The sequence below is a fragment of the Anser brachyrhynchus genome (genome assembly GCF_964034855.1).
Source record: "Anser brachyrhynchus genome assembly, chromosome: 2".
Taxonomy (NCBI): Eukaryota; Metazoa; Chordata; class Aves; order Anseriformes; family Anatidae; genus Anser; species Anser brachyrhynchus.
Genome location: NC_137695.1, coordinates 20,765,733 through 20,787,352, shown reverse-complemented (window position 1 = coordinate 20,787,352; position 21,620 = coordinate 20,765,733). Strand labels below are relative to the sequence as shown.

At 36.4% G+C, this 21,620-nt stretch overlaps 1 protein-coding gene across 1 annotated transcript in view; it reads left to right on the top strand.

Moving 5' to 3' along the window:
• PLXDC2 (plexin domain containing 2) overlaps positions 1 to 14,019 on the top strand; it is a 268,291-nt gene extending 254,272 nt beyond the window's left edge. The window contains exons 13-14 of the mRNA XM_080581228.1: positions 471 to 631; positions 10,984 to 14,019. Of these exons, the coding sequence (XP_080437354.1) occupies positions 471 to 631; positions 10,984 to 11,100 (278 nt within the window). The 3' untranslated portion in view covers positions 11,101 to 14,019. The remainder of the gene's footprint in view (positions 1 to 470; positions 632 to 10,983) is intronic.
• The last annotated feature ends 7,601 nt before the right edge of the window (positions 14,020 to 21,620 follow it).

Genomic DNA, 21,620 nt, shown 5'->3' with positions numbered 1-21,620 from the left:
CCTTTTCTCACAAGTAACTAGTGATAAGACCAGAGGGTATGGCCTCAAGTTGCGCCAGGGGAAGTTTAGGTTAGAAATGAGGAGACATTTCTCCTCAGAAAGAGCAGCCAGGCATTGGAATGGGTTGCTCAGGGAGGTGGTGGAGTCACCGTCCCTGGGGGTGTTCAAGGAAGGTTGGACCTGGCGCTTAGGGACATGGTTTAGTGGGTGACATTGGTAGTAGGGTGATGGTTGGACCAGATGATCTTGAAGGTCTCTTCCAAACTTAATGACTCTATGATTTGGAAATATCTGTTCATTATGATTATATGAATATTCAGTTGTGTGGGAAAGGGACACCTAATGTCTTTTCCAACTTCGAGTGTGAAAGGTAAGGAACATGTAATACAGAAAAAGCAAATGTTCAATTCCCAGCTGTGAAATGGAATGGATAAGACGTTACTGTACTAATAAGTGTGCCATTCATGCAGCTTCCACAGATGACAGTGCCGCAGAGAAGAAAGGTGGAACACTTCACGCTGGCTTAATTGTTGGTATTCTAGTCCTGGTCCTCATTGTGGCTGCAGCCATCCTCGTGACTGTCTATATGTACCATCATCCAACATCAGCTGCTAGTCTCTTCTTCATAGAGGTAAGACAAATGTAACACGTTACGTCAATAGCCCTGTCAGCTGAAAAAATAAAAAAATGGGGTCTTCAGAGTAGAATTTTCTTAACTAAATCTAGAAAATATTCTTGTAATCATAGTGTAAGCTTTCAAGAAATGCACCTAACCCACCCAGCAAGAGTAGCACTTTCATACTTATCATGTTTGTCACAGCTTCTTCTTTAGGTACTATTGCTTTACTTGCTTCATTTTTTACAGGCTATACACAAAAAATATATCTCAAATATCACCTCTCTTTCCTATCTTTCCTCTTCCTCTGCATAACATTTTTCGTTAGCTTTCATGTGCATTGGCATTTTATTTTGGGACAAATAGCTTTTCTATTATTTTCACTTGGAAAAAAAAAATAAAATTTATGCATCCACTAATTCTACAGAAGGGCTGAATTAAAGTAAGTTTTTAGCTGGAAGCCTGTTAGCTGTTCCGTACATTCATTTGTAGATTTTTTTAACACTTTGCCTCACAGTGTGGGAAGGATTCTTTTCACCTAATTTTAACATCTAAATCTATCAACTCCCTTTTTTGTAGAGAGAAACATACTCTTATAGACCATGATTCATCTGACCTATTTGAAACATCCCCTTTAGAATTAGATAAATTACCATTTTTCTCCCTCAAGTATAGACAGCTACCTTAGGTGCAGACATCTACATTGCAGATGCTGACATTTATTCAACTCAGCTCCACTGTATGTGACAATATGAGAAAAGAATGTTTTCCATAGGTGTTCATTTCCACCACCACCACCCCCAAAAAAAAAAATTTATACTTACCTGTGTTTTTTTCAACAATGTTCCTCTGCTTTATGATAAATATGGAGCTGCTAAACATGAAAGAAAATACTGGTTGCTTATAACCCCCACTTGCAGTAGTCTCTTGCTTTTAAGAGCCTAAACACTTTCTAATGGGCAATAGTGAAGTTGCAGAAGCACTGGAAGTGTCACTAGGGACATACCAAGGGATTGCTTAGGAAAAAGTCTGGACCAAAAAGATATAGACATTCATTCTTAGTGACAGTAAAATGAATTGAAATGAGATATGAAAATGAACAGAATGATTCATCTTTAAGACAGTATTATAATAAATATACTGCTTAGATGCAACAGTAGTGACAGAAATCAAAATGAATTGTTTATCAGTATTCTAGGCTCAAGCAATGTAACTGTGTTAACCAATGGGGAACAGCATCCACATAATAAAATCAATAGCTTTCTTTCATGTCTATGTGACATTTCAAGACATTTCTCTATTGATGTAGACACAAAACTCCGCTGGTCCAAGTACGGAAGAGAATGCTTTGTCCCTTTCCATCTTTTCACACACACTGAATGCTATTTAATCGATTTAGTAAAAACAAGTTACTTATCTGTTATGATGTGACTAAAAAGGCTAAGTAAATGGCAACACCATTTGCCAGGAGGAAAGAAGAAGAACAAATGAAAATACGCATTGATTCTTTTTCATAGTGTACTAATTTGGCAAGTTAACTTATTTCATTATTTGATATTATCATGCAAACTGTGGTGCCTTGGTCAGTTTTGGTAAACTCATTCCACTAAATTTAATCTGTAGGTAACATTAGTCAGTCTCTGCAGTCAAAGATAAAATGTCTTTTAGCAAGCAATGTAGGCTCTAGAAAAAAAAATTATATATATATATGTAATCTTTCTGTTTTAAGTAAAGGAGGAAAAAATGAATAAGGATAGGATTAAGTAAATCAGTCAAAATCAAATTTATGCAAAATGTGGCACAGCTCTTTTTGCTACTAGGAAAAATGTGATACTTGTGAAATTTCAAGCCATGAGAAGGTGGGCTTTCCCTATACTTTCCCCTTTTCCTAGGTAAAAAAATCTGTTGGAGAGGTAAAACCACAAGGCACAGAGAAAGGGATTGCTCTGTATTTACAGCTTTTCCACAAATTCCAAAACTGTAAAGCCATTATTGCTATTGTAAGCACAAAAGAAAAGAATAAAGCAATTTATTCTGGAACTGAAATTGCTTTTAAAAAGTTTAATCATTTAATTTCCAATATTAAATTTCCAGTACACAGTTTGACCAATTTAAGAAATAAGGAATAGAGTATTATTCTTATATTCATCTTATCTATAGGATGTATAATAGTATATATCTTCTTAGACTTGCATTTTGAAACTGAATTAAAAAAAATAATAAAAATAAAATTTAAAAAGACGCATAACTGGTATAAATAGGTCAATTTTACAAAAAAAAAAAGTTCATGCAATTAATCAGTAGTCTGTCACAGATACAGTAATCAGTAATCTGTCACAGATAACATGGTACCCCATATACCGTGGCATACAATTGTTTTACTTATGGGAAAGGAATTAAATGAATCAAATGTGGATCTGATGTCACCATTGTGGGGAAAGAGCTCAAGAGGGTTGCCATGGGCTCAATCATGAAGTGAGGAGAAGCACATAAATATTTCTGAAAATAATATTCATTTGTATGAGTCTCTTGATTAATAAAGCAAAATGTAAGAGATGCACAGGCAGCTCCCTCATGCAGTTGTCTAAAAATTATTAGCACCATATAGTCTTTTCTCAAGTCTTCCAGCCAAATCAAGATCTGTATCAGTCTATCTGCCATCACTGATTAATATAAATCTAAAGCAGTGTGAAATGAAGACCCTGCCTCATTTGTGTGTTTTTTTTTTTAATTACTGTATAAAGGAATCCCTACACAACATCATGTTGATATTAAACATAGCATTCATTCAAAACTGTAACACAACTAATAAAGTCATTTCTTTTTGTAGCTAAGATGCTAGGATATTTTCATGTTTTTGTAGATAGTATCATTTTCAGTCAGATTCTGCTGCTTTCTGGTTTAATAGCTGTGTAAGGAATTTTAAGTTAATTTGGTTTATAGTCATGACTGGTTACTGAATAGAGAAAAGTAAAATAAATTGATCCCATATCTGATGCCTTAAGTCTCTTTCTCCCTTGTGTTCTCTGCAGTTATCACTCAATATTCATTTACCACTTCACTCATGTTTTCACAGAGCTCATCCCAAATCCCAGTTGTGATGCCCCTTATGTTTGCCATCTAGTCCCTTTTCTTAACTGAAATTCCCCTTAATACACCCACACACGGACTGCACTGGTTAACTTTGCATTGATAAATGCAACCCCTTGTGACATCTCTGAGTAGCGTTAAATGATATCCTGAATGCACTAGTTGATTTAAATAAGCTGCACACAAAAGACAAGAAAAAGGTCATTTATTCCAAAAGCAACTATTCTCTTAGAACAGAGTAACATTTGATGTGTTTTTTTTCCCCTAAAGTCTGAAGAAAATGTTTCCTATAGTGGTTTTGTTCACAGCTATTGAGTGCAGCTCCACCTGGAATGAAAATGGCTATTTTGAACAAAGAGCTTGAAAAATCTTGCATGCCAATGTAATTCAATTTGTCCATGACAGTGTACCACTTTAAAAGAATACCATCAAAATTGCTGAATACTTTTCCAGAGTTTCCCATTTTACTAAGTATGTGGAAGATTCAAATCAAAATGCAATGTTTTCCTGTTTCTTCCAGTCCCAACACTATTCAACATGTGTTTCATTGTTTAAGTTGGAATCTTCTTTGGTGGCCTAGAGACAGAATGAATTAAACAATTTTTTAAGCAAGGGAGTTCCAGTCAAAGTTCCAATGAATGCAGACTATTTCTATAAGCTAAAAGTAAAAGTTGACTAAAGATTTGCTTGCAGAGTGGCAGACAAGATGTTGCATGCACTGTTCTTTTATTTCTTTGTGGTTATCCCTGTGGTATTTCCTTTCCTTTGAGTTTGTTTTTTTTGTTGTTAATAATTTTCCCATTTGAATCAAGTTACATGCCTATCCTAACCTTGAGGAATCTTGTGTCTCTTGAGAACATATAAAATATGCTTTGAACTTAGTTGCACTGATTTTTGAAAAGTAGGGTACTTCAAGAAGTAGTACTCCTTCACGTCTTTTTCAACAAAAGAAGAAGCTTGTAGCAGAAATCTAGCTATACCATATGTAGTTGCCCACTAGCATTCAGAATCTGAGGTTTGTTGGCCAAGAAGTCAAGCATAATGTCCCAGCTGTAATGGATCGCCTGCCTGTGATGTAGATCATATCCTTTATTTTGCCTTCATGTCCCCACCCTCCATGGAGATTTTCCAGAGCTAATGCAGCTGCTTGGAAACATGCATGTACACTCACACACATATGCACATACCTACGTCTGTTTTAGTTGTTTGTTTTACTTTGTTTTGGATGTTCAGGCTGGATATTTTCATAAATCTGGTTTTTCAAATGACCACACAGAGAGTTGAACTGGTGCTATGGAGCTGGGTGTGTGGAGTGACCTTACAGTCAGAGGAGAAAGGGATGAGCAGCTGCAGTTCTTCAGTAAATAAAATAATCGTGCATGATCAGAGCCTGGTGGATGCACCTCAACTCTTCCGGATGTAACTTGAATTATGTATCTACAAGTAAACTAAATGTACCTGGAACTGCTTTTTAGCTTACAAGGCTCTGAATTCATGTCATTTCTCTGTAATCCTCACAGTAAGGTCACTGTGTGTAGACTAGTACTATGGTTTGAGGATGGTTCCCAAATCCTTAGTCATGCCCAGGGTGGTCTGAGAAAGCTCTGTTTGGCATTTTTCTAACAGTTGAGCTGCAGAGACGACTCTGTTGCAGTGTCTGCAAATGTTCACCAGTACTCAGATCTAGCACTAGATTTTCTTCAGTTTTTGACCTTCGTTTCTGCTTACAGGAAGGAAGTACGAGGAGAAAGCAATCAAAAAAAAGTTAGAGCTATATTGTGGTGTTTCAGAACTTAGGGAGTTAATGTGCATTTCTGGCTCACTGTTGTATATCTCTGCTCGTAGCAGTACTTCACAAATAAAAGCCATTGTTTGACAACCAGCCCTGTTTTCCATGCACCATTTCTGGGATTCTGCATTAATGTTACAGATGCAGTGTATCTCTTCAAATAAGTGAGAAGTAAATAGGATTTTTTTTTTAAAAAAGTCAGCTTCTCAGCTGGCTTAGACAAGTGGTGAAGCTTACAAAGCTCTGCTGATTTTTTTGGAGATATGGCCCAAACATTTTGTTACGCATGTGCATTTTACAGAGGATTACGCAGTTAGTTTGAAAAAGTCTGGACACAGTCTCCAATTTGGTTTTGTCCAGAAGCTAGGACTGAATTGTTTTTCATGAAGATGATGATTAAAAAGAAGTGAACAGGTATCATTTTTCTCTTCTTTCAAAGTCCTGCTGCATTGTGCCATTTGGGATATTGTCATTGATCTCTCTGCCATTGCCTTATGCTGACAGTAAAGTTATTTTTTCCAAAGCTTATTCAGCTCAGCAGGAACCAGCAGCTCAGCAAGGGAAACCTAAATCAGCCACAGGGGAGAAACACTAAAATAAATAGCCAACACTGACAATAAAAGTCAAAGGTGGGGAGGAAGGAGGCATTCTGTTTCTTGTCCATCAGCAGCCAGCTACTTAGATGTTCCTATGACTGCAGAAACATTGTTATAATGAGAAGTGTTTTAAATTGCAGAGATATTTTAAAGAAGCATTTCTATCAAAGACAAAAAATAAATAAAGTCAGTAAATTCCACTACTAAATTTCACAGTCTCATACAATCTATATTTTAGAACAGGTTCTTCAAAATATTCAAATAACATGGTGTCAAGCAATTGATCTTTTCTTATTCCTAGAAATACATATCATAGGTACAGTTTCAGATATTTGAAGCAACTTCCATTTCTGACTGCAATTTGCCAAGTAAATTGGTTGTTCGTAGAAGAGATTAAAGACTGATGCACAAATTATAACTGCCTAAACAATATTACAGGTAACTTCATGAGTGCAAACACTTATTATGGGCAAAGTAGCTCATAACAGGAGGAACTTTCCTTGTATTGTGAAAGTAGAAGGCCTGAATACCCAGCTGGAGTAATGCTGGACAAGTGTACTCAGACTAATGTGTCATCCCTGACATCAGGTTAACATATTTACCAATAGGCCTTACCATAGTTTTTCCTCCTTTTCTTAATTAATTTGTGTTGTTTTTTTTTACACTTTGCCTGGAGTTCTGTCAGTTAACCCAGAATTTGAATGGTCCTGTATTTGCATGCTTCCAGTTAGGAGAATTAAACTTGGATACTATTGGCAAAGTGTGGTTAAAAATACAGCTTTTAATTAGATTTAAATATCTTTATACCTTTGAGTTAGAATTGAACATCAATGGATAAGTAAGATGCAACCTTCGGAAGAAGTGGTGAAACAGTCCTCTGAATATTTAAAAAATTTTAGTACAAAAATAATCAATAGAGAAGGCAAAGTTGCATCAAAGCATTCAGCTTAAAAAGTACTCAATTACTCAATAACTTCAGCATTTATATTGGTTAGTGGGGAATAAAGTTTGCTAGGGAGATCTGGAGAGTCTTTCAAGACTCTGAAAGATTGACTTTCACAAATTAAGTCAAGTATTTGTACTTGTGTAAGCTAAGTTTGGAAAGATAATATTTCTGTGTCTTGGTGAAATCCACAGCTCAAGTTTACTGCTAAATAGGAATGAAGAGTTGATCCACACACAAACACTGTTTGCTTGCTTGCTTGCTTCTGGTTATTTTACACACAACAAAACTTCTGATAATCTTTTAGAAGATTTTCAGCACAAAGTGTCTATGAGGCAGGGATGGGAAGATGATAGAGCGGCAGATTTTTCATAAGGTTTTCCTTTCATTGCTCTTCTGACATCACAAAATTCTGTATAGAATTCTGTGTAGAATTGTGTTCATTCTATTATTCCATTTTTCTTTTTTGAATGAAAGTTAGGATGAGGGTGGAATGAGGAAAATAGAGGAGAGGATGCAAGAATATCAAATGGGTTATATGTGTTACCAAGTTCCTTCTGTCCTCTACTGATAGAAACTTGTCTTCTGATGTATAAAAGGAAGTGTAAAAGTTTATAATATACTCCAGCTAACAAAATATATTAATATCAATTGCTTTTAATGAATCACCATCTCAGGGGAAAAGTGATGTTTAACTGTCATAAATTTTAGAGATAGTGTATAATGTTAGCACCATAATCTTTCAGTTCCTTAGAAAAAGGCAGGACATCTATTTTCAAATACCAGTATTTCAATACAGCTTTATCGGAAAAAGTCTGTTCTTCTATAACAGATCTTGTATGTTCTTTACTCTGTATTTGCCTGTGGCATGTACAAAGCAGACTTTACCTCCCATTTCATTATTTTCTAATTGTTTTTAAATCCATTAAAAAATCTCACATTGATTTTCTACCAACTTCACTGGAAGTCTGAATTTACCACTTCCTTTATTTTCAAGATAATATTAATTTAGGCACTGATTTAGGTCTTGGTCACATAAGTTCAAAAGTACTTTCCCCCACCTCTTTTGCTTAAAAAATATGAACTCAAGGAAACTTCAGTCCTATGAGAAAAATCCTATTCCTGCTTTTCTTCTTTGTAATACACTGAAAGGAAGCAGGAGCTACAGCTCTCCAGCTGCAGCTTGGAGGATTTCCTCTAAGAGTTCTAATATTCTAATTCCAGAGAAAGATACATATTTTTTCCTGTCAAGCTGGATGACAAAACTAAAGAATTAGTTTAAGTTTTCATTCTTCCTGCTTTGTCTCCCTTTTTTTCTTTTTTTCTTTTTTTCTTTTTTCCTAGGGGGTGGTGGTGGTGGTGGTGTTTTTAGGTTATGGGATTTTGTTTTGATTTTTATTGTTTTGCTTTGTTTTGTTTCATTTGTTTTGTTCTAATCCACCTATTACTCTGCTTTACAATGAAAAAAGGAGAAGAATGCATTAGGCCTTCGCTGAGCTGCTTTCGTAATTCAAGAATCTATTTATCTCCTGACATCAATGAAGTTGCTTTTGGTTTTATCAATTAAAACTGTAATGTCTCTACAGGATTTTTAGGGATCAATAGATACATCAATGAATCTGTAGCTTGCCACTGCTTTATTTTGAGACTGATAACCACTTACAATAACCACATAAGCACAAAAAAAAGTTTAAATTAAACAGACTTTGACTAAAAATGGAAAATCTCACCTCAAGCATGAAAAGAAACTACAGAAAGCTGCAAATAACTGTTGAAGATGACCTCCAAACATGTTGGTTTATTTCTGGATCAACTGCTGTTTATGTTGTATCTTATTGTATCGATAAAATTGATAAACATCCATCTATTCTACTTTTCATCATCTGGAAAGGCAAATGGGAAAAAAAAAAAAAAAACCTAGCCCAAAATGGTAGAATCAGTTTGTAACAGCAGTGTAGCAAGGAAGTAGAAATTAATAATGGGTATGTTTTAGAATAAGCATCGTAATAGATTAAAACTCAATTCATCTTTATATGCTGCCATTTAAGACTTTCTAATTATTTTTTCCTAGTAGTTTTTCATTGGCTTTCATTTTCTTTTTTTTGTTAGAGAACTCTCAGGTCAAACTCTTTTCCCATCTATACTACTGTAAATCTGGAATAAGTCCTTTGCATTTAATAGAATTACTCTTGATTTACTTCAGTGAGTCTGAGAACAGAATATGACCCTTTTTCTTTACCAATAACCAAACTGTCCTTCTTAATTTTGAAACCACACTAAGTCATGCCTAGATAGAAAAAAAGACTCCAAAGTTTGAATAGACTAAGTTTGTTTATTAGGAAAAGACATCTGCTAAAGAGAACAATGTTCTGCCTTCCTACTTTGTAGGAAGGTGTTGCACTGAAAGGCCTGAGATTTTAAATTACCTGCCAAACAGAATTTAGCTCGAGATGCCTCATGAGCAACCTGATCATGCAACGGGAGAAAGAGAAAACAGTTGTTTTTATATTGTATCTTCCTAATGGCGATCACCAAGGAAAACTTTGTGCTATACCCAGAGACAGCTGTGTGGTTTGCTGGTAAAAAGATTCAGCAGTCCCCCAAGTTTTCTTTAGTGTCTGCTGCCCAACAGCACCATGAGCCCTGGCATAATGTCATGACTATGGCTGCCTGTGGTCCCTCAGCTGTATGAAATATTCTTAATGATCAGAAGGCAGTCAAAATGCAGTATTAAGGGGACAGAAAATCAAATGCAATTATTATTTTTGGAAGAAAAATTTTAGAGTAATTTTTTTTGAACTGTTTATAGGCTGCAATTTATCTTCATTGTTTCTCCTCTTATTTTCCTGCAGTGTTTCTATGTACCTTGCTATACCTTCCAGCCCTCTTTCCAAGCAGATTGCAACAGTTGTCAGTATAGAAAAAAAAATGTATCAGCGTATTTGTCAGATACAATTTTCATAGCCAGTACAGTGGGGAATAACCATTTTAGGAGAGGATTTTTTGTTAACTGACTTTATGAAAGAGTTGTGGCCTACTTTCCCGAAAACTGTTCCCTTTGACAGAATCTCATTTCGGTCACCCAAAATCTGAGCCTTCCCAGATATTAGTTAGTTTGAAAATGTAGGTTTTTTAAAGAACTTTTCTTTCTCAGAGGCATCACAGTCAAACAGGAATTGTTTTATCTGTCCTATAAATTATTTATTTCTTTTCTCTGTTGCTTAGCTGCTTTTAAAGCAGTCAGCACAGATAATAATCAAAATTAGTTAGGAGCTCTTAAGACCTTTATAGCAAAAGGTCATATGAGTTTAAATGAAAAGGCTGCTTCCATTTGAACCATCAAGGTATACTACTCAAATAGAATCAAAAACAGACAGTATGGTTGAGGTTGGAAGGGATCTCTCAAGGCCATCTGGTCCAACCACTCCCTGCTCAAGCAGGTCCACATAGAGCTAGTTGCCCATGACTATGTCAAGACAGCTTCTGAATATCTCAAAGGGCAGAGACTCCTCAACGTCTCTGGGCAAGCTGTTCCATTCCTCAGTCACTTTCACAGGAAAGAAGTATTTCCTGGTGTTCAGGTGAAACCTGCTGTGAGTTTGTGCCCCTTGCCTCTTTTCCTTGTGAACATTGTCACTTGAAATAAAAGGTCATTATTTTGGCAGTCCTGGATAAACATGTCAGAATTTGGTTCTAAATAATTAAAAGCAGTTTTGTTTCAGTGGACTCTCATATACATTTTCCCATGGAGCAGAGTATATTAGCAAATTCCTATGCAGAACTAGAAAGGAAGAGCAGCGGACATGCTTCTCTGTTCCTCTAACAACTACAAGAAGTGGGTTTTACAATGATAGAAACAATAATTACAGGTCACTTTTAAAGTTTTTTATTAATAATTTTTATTAATAATTTTATAATCTGAAAGTTTATTTTCTTGTTGGTGTTATAGCGGCGTCCGAGCAGATGGCCAGCAATGAAATTCAGAAGAGGATCAGGACATCCTGCATATGCTGAAGTGGAACCAGTTGGAGAAAAGGAAGGCTTCATTGTATCAGAGCAATGCTAAAATTTTTAGGACAGAACACCAGTACTGGCCTACAGGTGTAAGACATTTACTTTGCCTCTCTTTAAAGAAAAGGAGCCCTAAGCTGCTGTAGCCTAATAGAAAGAAGATTTTGGATAAGCTTTGTCCAAGAAGAAAAACTATCTAAGATACCAGATTACCACTGCACAGTAGTCTTTGTTAGTGGACTGACACACAATGGTTCATGCAGAACACCTGTCAGTGGACACCTATGGTATCAGAACTATGGCACAAGTGCCACATTATTGGCTTTAGGTTTGGGGGTGCACAATAATCAAAAATATAATAAAGCTTTGGTGCACAAGGGTATTACCCTGTGGTTCAAGTGTTCTTCTCTGGTATCTCAAAGACTGAGTGACAAATCTGTACACTTTCAGTGCAAACAGCACTGATTAGTGTTCACAGGTGATTGAGAAAAGTATCTCAGTGCAGGTAAAGAAGAAAAATAAAAGATTTTTTCCAACATTTCTACAAGCAGATGTGGAAGTACAATCACTTTTCAACTCTAAATTAGCCTACCCACCTGAGTGAGCGAGTCACAATGTATGTGTTTTTCGGGAGTAGAACAATGTTTCTTGTACATTGCTGATTAATATCCTTCTAAACAACTCACAATATACAAACTCATAAGAAATGAAGGCAATAGAGATTTTCAGAACAGTGAAATTGTTATTTCATGGATGTTAAAAATGAAATTGGTCTCATTTTCTATTTCAATGTTCACTAAAAAATCAATTTTACCTTTTTTTTTTTTTTCCCCCTTCTTTTTCAAGGGATATCCTTCATTTCTGAGCAGTAGGCTGAAGTCAAGGCAACAGATCATTTTATCTGCCAGAGATCTTATGGACCATTTCTTAGGCAATGTGATATGAAAGATGTTAACATTTTAACGAAATGGGTTTCTATCCTTTGCCATTTCATTGTGAGTCTTTCCTGAGAAGCAACACAGACGTTAATGCACCCCTCCAAGAGATTCAGATACAAGTGTTACTGAACCCTGCTGATTCATACAGTGATTTTGTTTAATGCACATAGTAGTTGCATAAATATATATATAAATATATTTTTTTTTATAGCTAACACAAGGCGGGCTCTTGTGACTGTTAAGACTGCATTTTTGTCATCCAGACAAAGGAAATGGATTGCATTACTGCATATTTCCACTGAGTTGTAAAATAATCCTTAATACTAGAATATTTTTATGTTGTGTGGGGAAGGTGGTTCATGTAGTTGCAGTGCCATAACCTTTCTGCCTATTGGAACCATTCTTTCTTTAATATTGACACTTTCCCTCCCTGTATAGGGAAAGACAACAGCATCAAAAACAGTTACTCCTTTCATGGAAGGGGTTAATATACATTGAGACCCAGATCTTCCATGCAGAGTGGAAACCTAAATACTTTGATGTTCTGGGCCTGAGCTATTAAAATATTAAATTCAGGTATTGTACGTACATTTCATTTTAGCCATTGACTATCAAGCTTTTACATACTGTACAAACAGAGGCACTTGATTCATTTTAAAGTGAGGTAGACAATATTAGCAGTTTCAGATCTCAAGCAGTTAAAAAAAAAGTTGTAGACACCACCTTAACAGTACAATTATTTACATTTCTTGTTGATGCTTGTTTGGTCTAAATTTGATTACTTAATACTGTTTAAAAAAAAAAAAGAAAACACACATCATTTTTACTTTTTAGTTTGTTCAGTAGATAATACAACACTGTATTTTCTGTATCTTTATATTTTGCATTACACACTTGTTTTCATCTGTTTTAAATCATCTAGAGTGAGATTTAAACTGCTCAAACCTAACTGGTATTAATCTGAAAGTACTAACAAACACATTGTCTTGAAGCCTGGTGAAAAGCCTGCCACAAGAATTCTTTTCAATTTCTGTAGGTCTACTGAATCCTATTTCTGGTAGGCTGGGATAAATTGAAGGCTGTTAATTCTGATAGCAATAACAAAATGTATGCACATATATATAAATGGTGACACTCCTTTTTATTATATAAAATGATATCACTGCACATCATTTAGACACTTACTTGATGTGCAATGGTCATCGTTAGTTTTTGTAGGGATCTTGGAAGTCAGATAGGGTTGGCTAGGGTTGATTGGCCAAAAACAGCAATTGTAGAGCTTCCATTTGAAGCATGCTGGCATCATGTTTGAAATCATTGTTATTTCAGAGAATATCTTGGCAAATTATACTTTAAAAATTACAAAAATCCATACAGTAGTGCAATAAATTCAAGGGATATTTCATACACACAAAGAATGTTTATATTATTATGAGCACAGGTCTGCATTTTGGCCAATTCACCCATGTATGTAATTCATGTCATGCAATGGAGTTTACAGAATGTTTGTAACATTGACAAATGCAACAACAATTTTCCAACCCAGTATTTTGATTACTTTTGTTCTAAGGCACTCTTGCGCAGGTGAAGGATGTTTATTAGTATTTGCAAACTAACTAAAATTTCATGGTCATTATTAATATAAGAGCAATTATATTTTCACTCTTTGTTCACCTACAATAATTTGGTGGCAGATTTCATTGATCTATGGGGAGATATAGTGTACTTCTTTTGATTTTTGTCATGATGATATATTCTATGGTTTATAACATGATGAGTTCCTGGGCTTATTTAATAAGATTGATAGGCATATGCTTATATCTGATAAGAACTAATATCTGAAGAGGAAAACTCCTGCATACTAATGGAATGTATAGTGTCTCATTGGTGTCTGCTTTGATATATTCTGTGGTATGTTCTATTTATCCCAGTAGGCAAAAGTCAATTAAGTAATCTGTTGCTGTTTTGTAATTCCATCTGGTTTTCTAATTTTTTAATAATTAAAACTGCCACATTAAAAATGATACAAATATAAATCTTTAGAAGGTGTGGTGAAATATTGATATTAACTGCAATTTCTATTCTTATCACTTTATAAAGCACCTGCTTAATTGATCCAAACTGAAAAAGTGTCATATAACCCCCACCCAGAGACCCAGCTGAAATATTATCGAACAATTCATAAAGAAATTTCCATCCAGGTCTCTGAAACTGTGGCTTCACTAGCATTCCCACTGGTCCTTAATCTGAAAGTACTTCAGAATATTTCATTTGTTTAAATGTTTCCTTACAGAGTCATTTATTCTAACAGTTATTTTAACTCAAACTTTGCCTCTAATTTCATGTATCTGTTATATATGAGTCATGATGACATTATCACAAGATCTCCCAAAATTATCACTTATTATTTTCCATTTTCATGTTAAATGTTCCATAGTACCTAACATGTTCAGTGTTATGCTTCTCATCCTGTTTCACAGAAAAAGGAAAATTTGAACTACAAGGATTCAAAGCACATTGCTAAGTAACTCTTTAAGTAAGATGAATCAATAAATTAGATATCACACACAGAGATTGTTGAAAAATACCTTTACATTTGCAGAACTGTATTCAGACATTAAGAATGCTGGAACTGTGCAAGAATTGGAATTGTAATCTTATTCTCACATGCATACATTTAATGATGAGATCTTATTTAATTGCCTGCTATGTTTTTTAGTACACCCTATGATACATTGGACATAGAGAATATGATAAGATAAACAGCTATTCCATTTATCTTCTCTTTTCCCAAGTTTTGTTGCATTCTTTGTTATATACTGTCCAAACTCTGCTCTGAAGACAAACTATTTTTTTTATATTTTTCCTTACCCATTATGGTTACTTGAGTACATATACCTTAGTAACTATGGTTACTTGGTATACATATACCTTAATTAATATGTGTTCTGAGATTTCCATTAAGGAAGATAATTTTCTAGAGAATCCCAGTGTGAAATTACTCTTTCTCATTTTCAACATTTTCTTCAGAAAATGACATAGGCACCTTGTAAGTAATGACCACCTTCGTTGTACTATTATAATTTAGTTCATTTTCAAAAAAATGTGTATGATGGGGTTCTGGGGAAAAACATAAGGCATCATTGTATTTTGAAAAAATGTGGGAGCCAAACTTAATTTGCAAACTTTACTTTGATCAACAGAGTTGAAGTCATAAAATTCACTGCACAATCAAATAGCTGATATCTAGTTTGCCATCAAAATGTGGACAGCAATGGAAAAGGAAGTGACAAGCCAGCTTGCCAATGAGCAGGGGAAAGATTTTCTTCACAGCAGATTAAAGTGGTTTCCAAAGAAGACATGAGAATATTTCTGTACTCTATTAGAGCACTTATTGTATAAGCTAAAGAAACCGTCAATGACAACATCCATCTTTTTTATTTGCAGAGAATCTCTGCACAAGTGGTTGTCATGAGCTGGCAGTATTTCACAGAGTAGGTCAGTTACTAGAGCATGCAGGGTACCTTATGGTGGTTCATGTTCCAGCTTGAAGACTCTCCGTGGAAATTTTGCTTTGAGCCCATACACTGGCTGAAGTACTGGCTATACTGTTTTCTGACACCAGGAATAAAGCTTTGTATAAAGACAAGATTTGATACATCCCAGCTGTGTAAAGGCATAGTGCTTATAACCATAGTATTAGCCATTAGGAGAAGAACTGGAATGGGGCACAAATTTGGCTCAGATTAATATTTTTGTTCTCAGGGAATGTATTGCTTCCAGTGAGGAGAAAGAAGAGACACATACACTGTTGTCCAGAGTAAAATCATTGGTATCCTTATATATGTTTGCCTTCTTGCAGAGAACTACATGAAACCTGAGGCCTAAAAAAATTCCAAACTGAAAGGCTATTGAGCAATAATATACCATTCACTCTAATTCTCATTTTTTGGACAGACACTTCAGGAATTGTTAATTGCTATTACTTTTCTTTCTATATTCAATGGTAAGTTCGTTTTAGGTGGATTTCGGAGGATGTTTTGGGTTATTTTGGAGGAGGAGAATGAAGAGAATGAGAAAATGCAGGAGGAGAGGGAGAGGGAGAGGGAGAGGTCTCAATATTCAGAGATATTCTAGAGGCAAAGCAGGAATCCTTATGTACAGTTTTGAGATTATCAGTACAATGTGCCAATGGCACTGAGTGGAAACACGAGGTCTTCCTTCATGTCCAGCTCTACCATTTAAAAGTCAGAGACATCACCAGAGCTACTATTTAGCTTCTGTCTAAACCTACAGAGGTCCACATTTCACCTGACGAAATGCATACAAAATGCAGCTTGCATAAAAGAGAAAGGAACAAATGAGTTAAATTTTATCCACAATAGCCAATGGCTATTATGGCTAGAACATCGATAAAATACTCAAGTCTGTGTTCAGATTTATTTTAACAGTGATTTACACAATATCAGGATCCATGAGCTGGCCTTTAACTAACACCTTATTGTCAAATCTTAGGAGGTTTTCTTGACTATTTAATTTTTTATGAATGAAAAGAGTTGAGGATGCAAGGTGGAATAAGGTAAATTTCTGATAATTCTGGAAAAGGATCTCGTCCCCTGACACAGCTCTCACCTGACTAGAGAAGGGGCTCCCCTGTGTACAGTTGGTTTCACTGGGCCCCATGCTAGCTGCAGGGTCCCTCTCAGGAAGTGTTCCTCACTTTCCACTGCAATTCTATGACTGTTACAAAACCTTTTGATACTTATCACCCTGTCCTTTATTCTCGTCTTTTGTTCTTTCTTCATCTCTTCTTTCTCACTGTTATGCTTTCTGCATTCCTCTAAGCCCTTTTTAGTGGTACTCAAAATAAGCCTCAATTTCTGAAATAAGTACCACCTGATTTTTCTTCTGCCTGTTGATTCTGGTTAATGCAAATATCTGAATGTAGATTTTTCTGCTATTGGCTGAATTCTGTCCATGGAGTTAGCAAGATAAGTTCTGAATACTTAGGGAACTTTTCGTCCAGACATTCTGATCAAATGAACTGCTGCTCTATTCAGTGGAAAACTTGTCCCAGATAATTATTTTAAAGCAGCAAAAGGACTCTAAAATTAGTTCTCAGGATATTATTCTTAATTACACCCATTTAAGTAAGCAAATATTTTTGCCCAATTAATTAATATAGACTCCTGCTTTTTTGTTGTTTTTTTTTCTCTGGGAAGATAGTGTATAGGGATATTAATTAAGCTCTTCCCAGGAAGTTTACATTATTTCCTTTGGAGTATAACTTTCTTATTTGAAAGACAAACAGGCTGTTTTCTTACTTGCTAATGTTACTGCAGAACATGTTTGGTTTATTAACTGCTTGGATGGCACAAGGTTTCCTCAGACACCTGGAAGCTGTTTGCAATAAATATCACTTGAGTCTATTGGACTTTATTTGAACTGCTGTTTTTAACATTGGATCATTTTCTGAAGTTTTAATAAGCATCAACAAACTTTACTTTGGGAGGTAGCCACTGATACTGTAATCTGATTGTCATGTTTGACTGCACATCAGCGATGGTGTCCCTTCATTTAAGCTTTTCTGCTTAAAGCTTTTCAGCCCGCCTTGCCTGTAAGGATATTAAATCACACTCCCACCCTCTTTTTAGTGACAATAGGAAACTTTCCAAAGGAATAAAATGGTGTGCCTTTTGTAGATATATGGGTATTTTCACAATGGCCTATTTCCAGAAGAAATCCTGTTCCTAGAGAAATGATTCTGGCAATCTTGACTCCAAACTAAGTGTGACTGGAAACAACTCCATATAACATAAACCATGCACAGCTGTGGTGTCACCAGTATCTGGCACATAGGGTGCAATGACTCACCAGTACTCACCAGCCCCTTGCTCAAACAGGCCGTGGGCCAAGGAGAAGACAGTATAGGAGACACCTGGAGTGCTGCAGGTGTTGAACCTTCCCTGAGAGTAAAGAGGTGGACGGTTCCCAAATTAGACTTCTTCACTGCAGAAAACAAGGGAGACCTCCTGCCATCCCCTGCCTTGTCAGCACTAAGGATGAACAAAAGGTCACAGTCTCCTAAGCGGCTGGCAGGACAGGAGATGGGAAGCGTGAGCCTGGTCATACTTCTGTGACCAACGGTGCTCTGCAGCCATGCACCCCTTCACACTCACCCACTTCTTCCAGCTGCTGCCAATGGTGCATTTTGGGTTTCAAGTGTTTGGCCTACGAAGAGTGTATGGCTTACAGCAGCAAACAACACAAGGCAAAAACAAGAAAACTCTGCTACCATGAAGATGATACAATAAAGTCATCTTGTACTATTTCACTCTGCATCTCCTGCAGTGTCAAAGTGCATCCTGTTGTGAAGACCTGACAGATCTCCCATTCTCTTCTCACCTAAGTGTAAGCACATCAGTGTAAGATGGCAAGTGCTCAGGGCCTGATTTGGCCTGCAAGCTGCTGCCTTGAGGGAACCAGGCAAGACAGAGTCTGGTGGGAGCTGACAGGGACCATGCTGAGGAGGGAAAAATGGTTTTCCTTAAGGAAAAGTTGAAGTCTTAGATACTTACATTTAAGCAAATTCCAAACTGTGAAATCCTACCCCATCTCCTGTAGGATTTCTCACCCTGCCCTCCCATCCCACACACACACACAAACACACACACACTCCCTCCCTCACTCCCCCCCCCAGTTGTCCTTCTTACCTAAGAGACAGATAAAGCAACTGCAGTCTGCTGGTCAGCAAGCTAGGGTTTGGTACATGGCCCTCTTGGCCACCCAGCTCTGCCATACTGCAGTGACTGGGTTCCACATCTCTGACTAGGTATGAATCACTTTTTAAAAAGCCTAACATCTAAGATTTTAGCTAAGGGTGTAAGTTTTCCTTACTGAAGTGTCTTTGATATGTAAAGTTGCTTAACATATATTTATGGGTTATCCTACACAGCTGAGACCTTGAGAGCCAGAACAAGGAGGATCACCCAGTATATGTTTAACACTTGCCAAAGGCAGTGATCACAGCAGAGAGCTCAGCAGCCACCTCCACCTCCACTCCACTAACAGTGGTGTCTGACCCCTCTTAGAGACTAAACCTAGCAATTAGATCATTTTACCATGAGGTGATAGATGCAGCTCTCAGCCTGGGAAATATGAGAAGCCTCATTTCCTCAGAGGGCACCCTGACAAATGCCATACACATTAAACTTCCCCACTCCCTTCCTAGAGAAGCTGCCCCTCTGCCTTGGCACAGCACAGATGCAAGATGTTTTGGCCCAAAAAATGCGAGTGTGGGAGTAGATTAGTGAATGCCCAACTGTTAAAGGTGTGTGCAGAGGAACAAGGGGGTTGTAGTGGGTCCTGGATGTTGCTGTACGTTTCATCTGAAGAAGCAGGAAGCAATTTCATGTTGTTGCTCTGGCTCAAATATATGCTTGAATTAGGGATAATGGATTCACAAAATATGCAAGATATGGATTTCCATACATATGCTGCTATTTTACTAGCAACACCTTAGGCTTAAATCACCCTTGTCTTGTATGTCATTTTTCCTCAGCCCCTTCCTCAGGAATCTAGTCCTCCGATATATAGATTTTTGTCCGATATTTGCATGGGAATTTCATTCCTGGAGCTGAAGTTAAAATGTTCTGTATTTTTGTAAGTTATTCCCTGACTGGCTAGTGCCTTAGGAGTGAGGGCATGTAAAGCATTACTGCAAGATGCTAAGATATTAATGATGAGCATCAGTAAGAATAAAGAGCACACACACACAAAGCAAAACCAAACTCTACTTCCTGCTGGACAACAGCAAAACATGGACAAGGCACTAATGAAACTGGAGGATCCCTTCATTGCAGAAGCTATGAAGTGTTGTGTGTAGGCTAGTCAAGCCACTGTCTATTCTAATGGTTTAGCACAGCCACCTTGTTTGTGCTTTGGGAACTAAATGATATAAGGAGCTTGTACTTGTTTATTCTGTATCTTTCCTCCAGCCACTTCCTGTTGCAAATTGGAAAAGTGTCAGTTTTTCTACTTTTTGGATAGTGTATACACAAAACTGAGGTTTGTAGACATTCTTGTTTTAATAAAAATTGTCAACTGTCCCTATACTGAAATAGTAACAATACTTTGGCATTAAAAGAGACTCAGACCTGTGGGTTTTTCCTACTTTCTTCCTGCAATGGATATTAATAGTTGTACATCACATAGAAAGCTCATCCGAAATACTACAAGTGAATGTCAATTGCTACTTGCAGTAATGGAAAAAGAACGAGCAAAATCACACTCAGACAAACCATACTCCTCTCCTCATCTACTGACATTCAAATATTTTCATGCAAATTGCTGTAGAATGATGCAGTTTGAAAGAGGTAGCAATAAATTTGGTCTAAATAAAGGAGATGTATTTCATTTTCCATGAAGTTACAATCATAATCAGCAACCCTAAATATTAATAAAAGGCAAACCTTTTTCATTAAATTTAATAACAAGAATGCCTGCCCTGATTGATAGCAGTAGTGTTTCTTTCTTTGCTGATTACGTGGGCAATGCCAGTTTGTTGTGTTTTGTATCATCATTAAAATAATTTCAGATGTTTTAAAATTAATCTTCAATATTTAATTAATTTAATCTTATATTTGACATCAGCACTAAAAGCATTGTAAATATTTCTACTTTGAAAAGGACGAAAGCACATATTTAGCAGTTGCATGTAAATATTAAAAAAATAGGTAACTATTCAAAATATGGATGTCCTTTTACATATTTAACTCAAAAAAAAAAAAAGGAAAAAAAAAAACTAATGGAGGGATGTTTAAGTACACTGAGAAGCATGTTTCTTCTTGAACCATGCCATTGATCTCAGTGTCTAAATGAAGAGCGTCTTGGATAACTAGCCCCAAAAGTGGTTATGTTTATGATAATGTTTAGTTCCCTCCTACTGATATTGGGTTAGAATATTGGGTATCCATTATGAATTATCTGTTATTGAATATAACAATAGGGTGCTTCAGCTGGCTTACACCTCCAAGGGAGACAAAGAGATGAACATATGGCTTACACTCAAGAGAGAAAGAAAATGGTATGCCGTGCCACCATATTGAAATTAGTGAATTACACAAATCAACTTGGACATTGCCTTCTTCCTTTAGACCAGATACATCATCTATTGGAGCAAGGGTAGCCTCCCCTCTGCCTCTATACAGCAGCCAGAACTGTTGCAGCCCACCACCCACCACTCCCCCCCAAATAAAAATAAAAATAAAACCCAAAACTCAGCTAATTCATTACAAAATTTGAAGGGAAAGATTTATGAAAAAATGTAGCTGAAGACCTGGGGGATGGTGTGCTGGTACATTAGAACTGAGAATTATTGGACAACATTAGCTTGGCATTCTTGAAAATAAAAGATAGATTAAACATCTGTGTCAGAGAGGCATTACAGTCTAAATGGAACTAATGCGATGAAATACTGCTCATAAACATAAGTGCTGCTTTAGCTATTGCTCTTTTTTATCCTTTCAAGGGGTTATGTAATGCAATACTCAACTTTACTCAGGATGATAATTTGTGTCATGCTTATATATATGACTTTGGCAGAGACAAACACAATCAGTTCCTTACAGAAAAACAT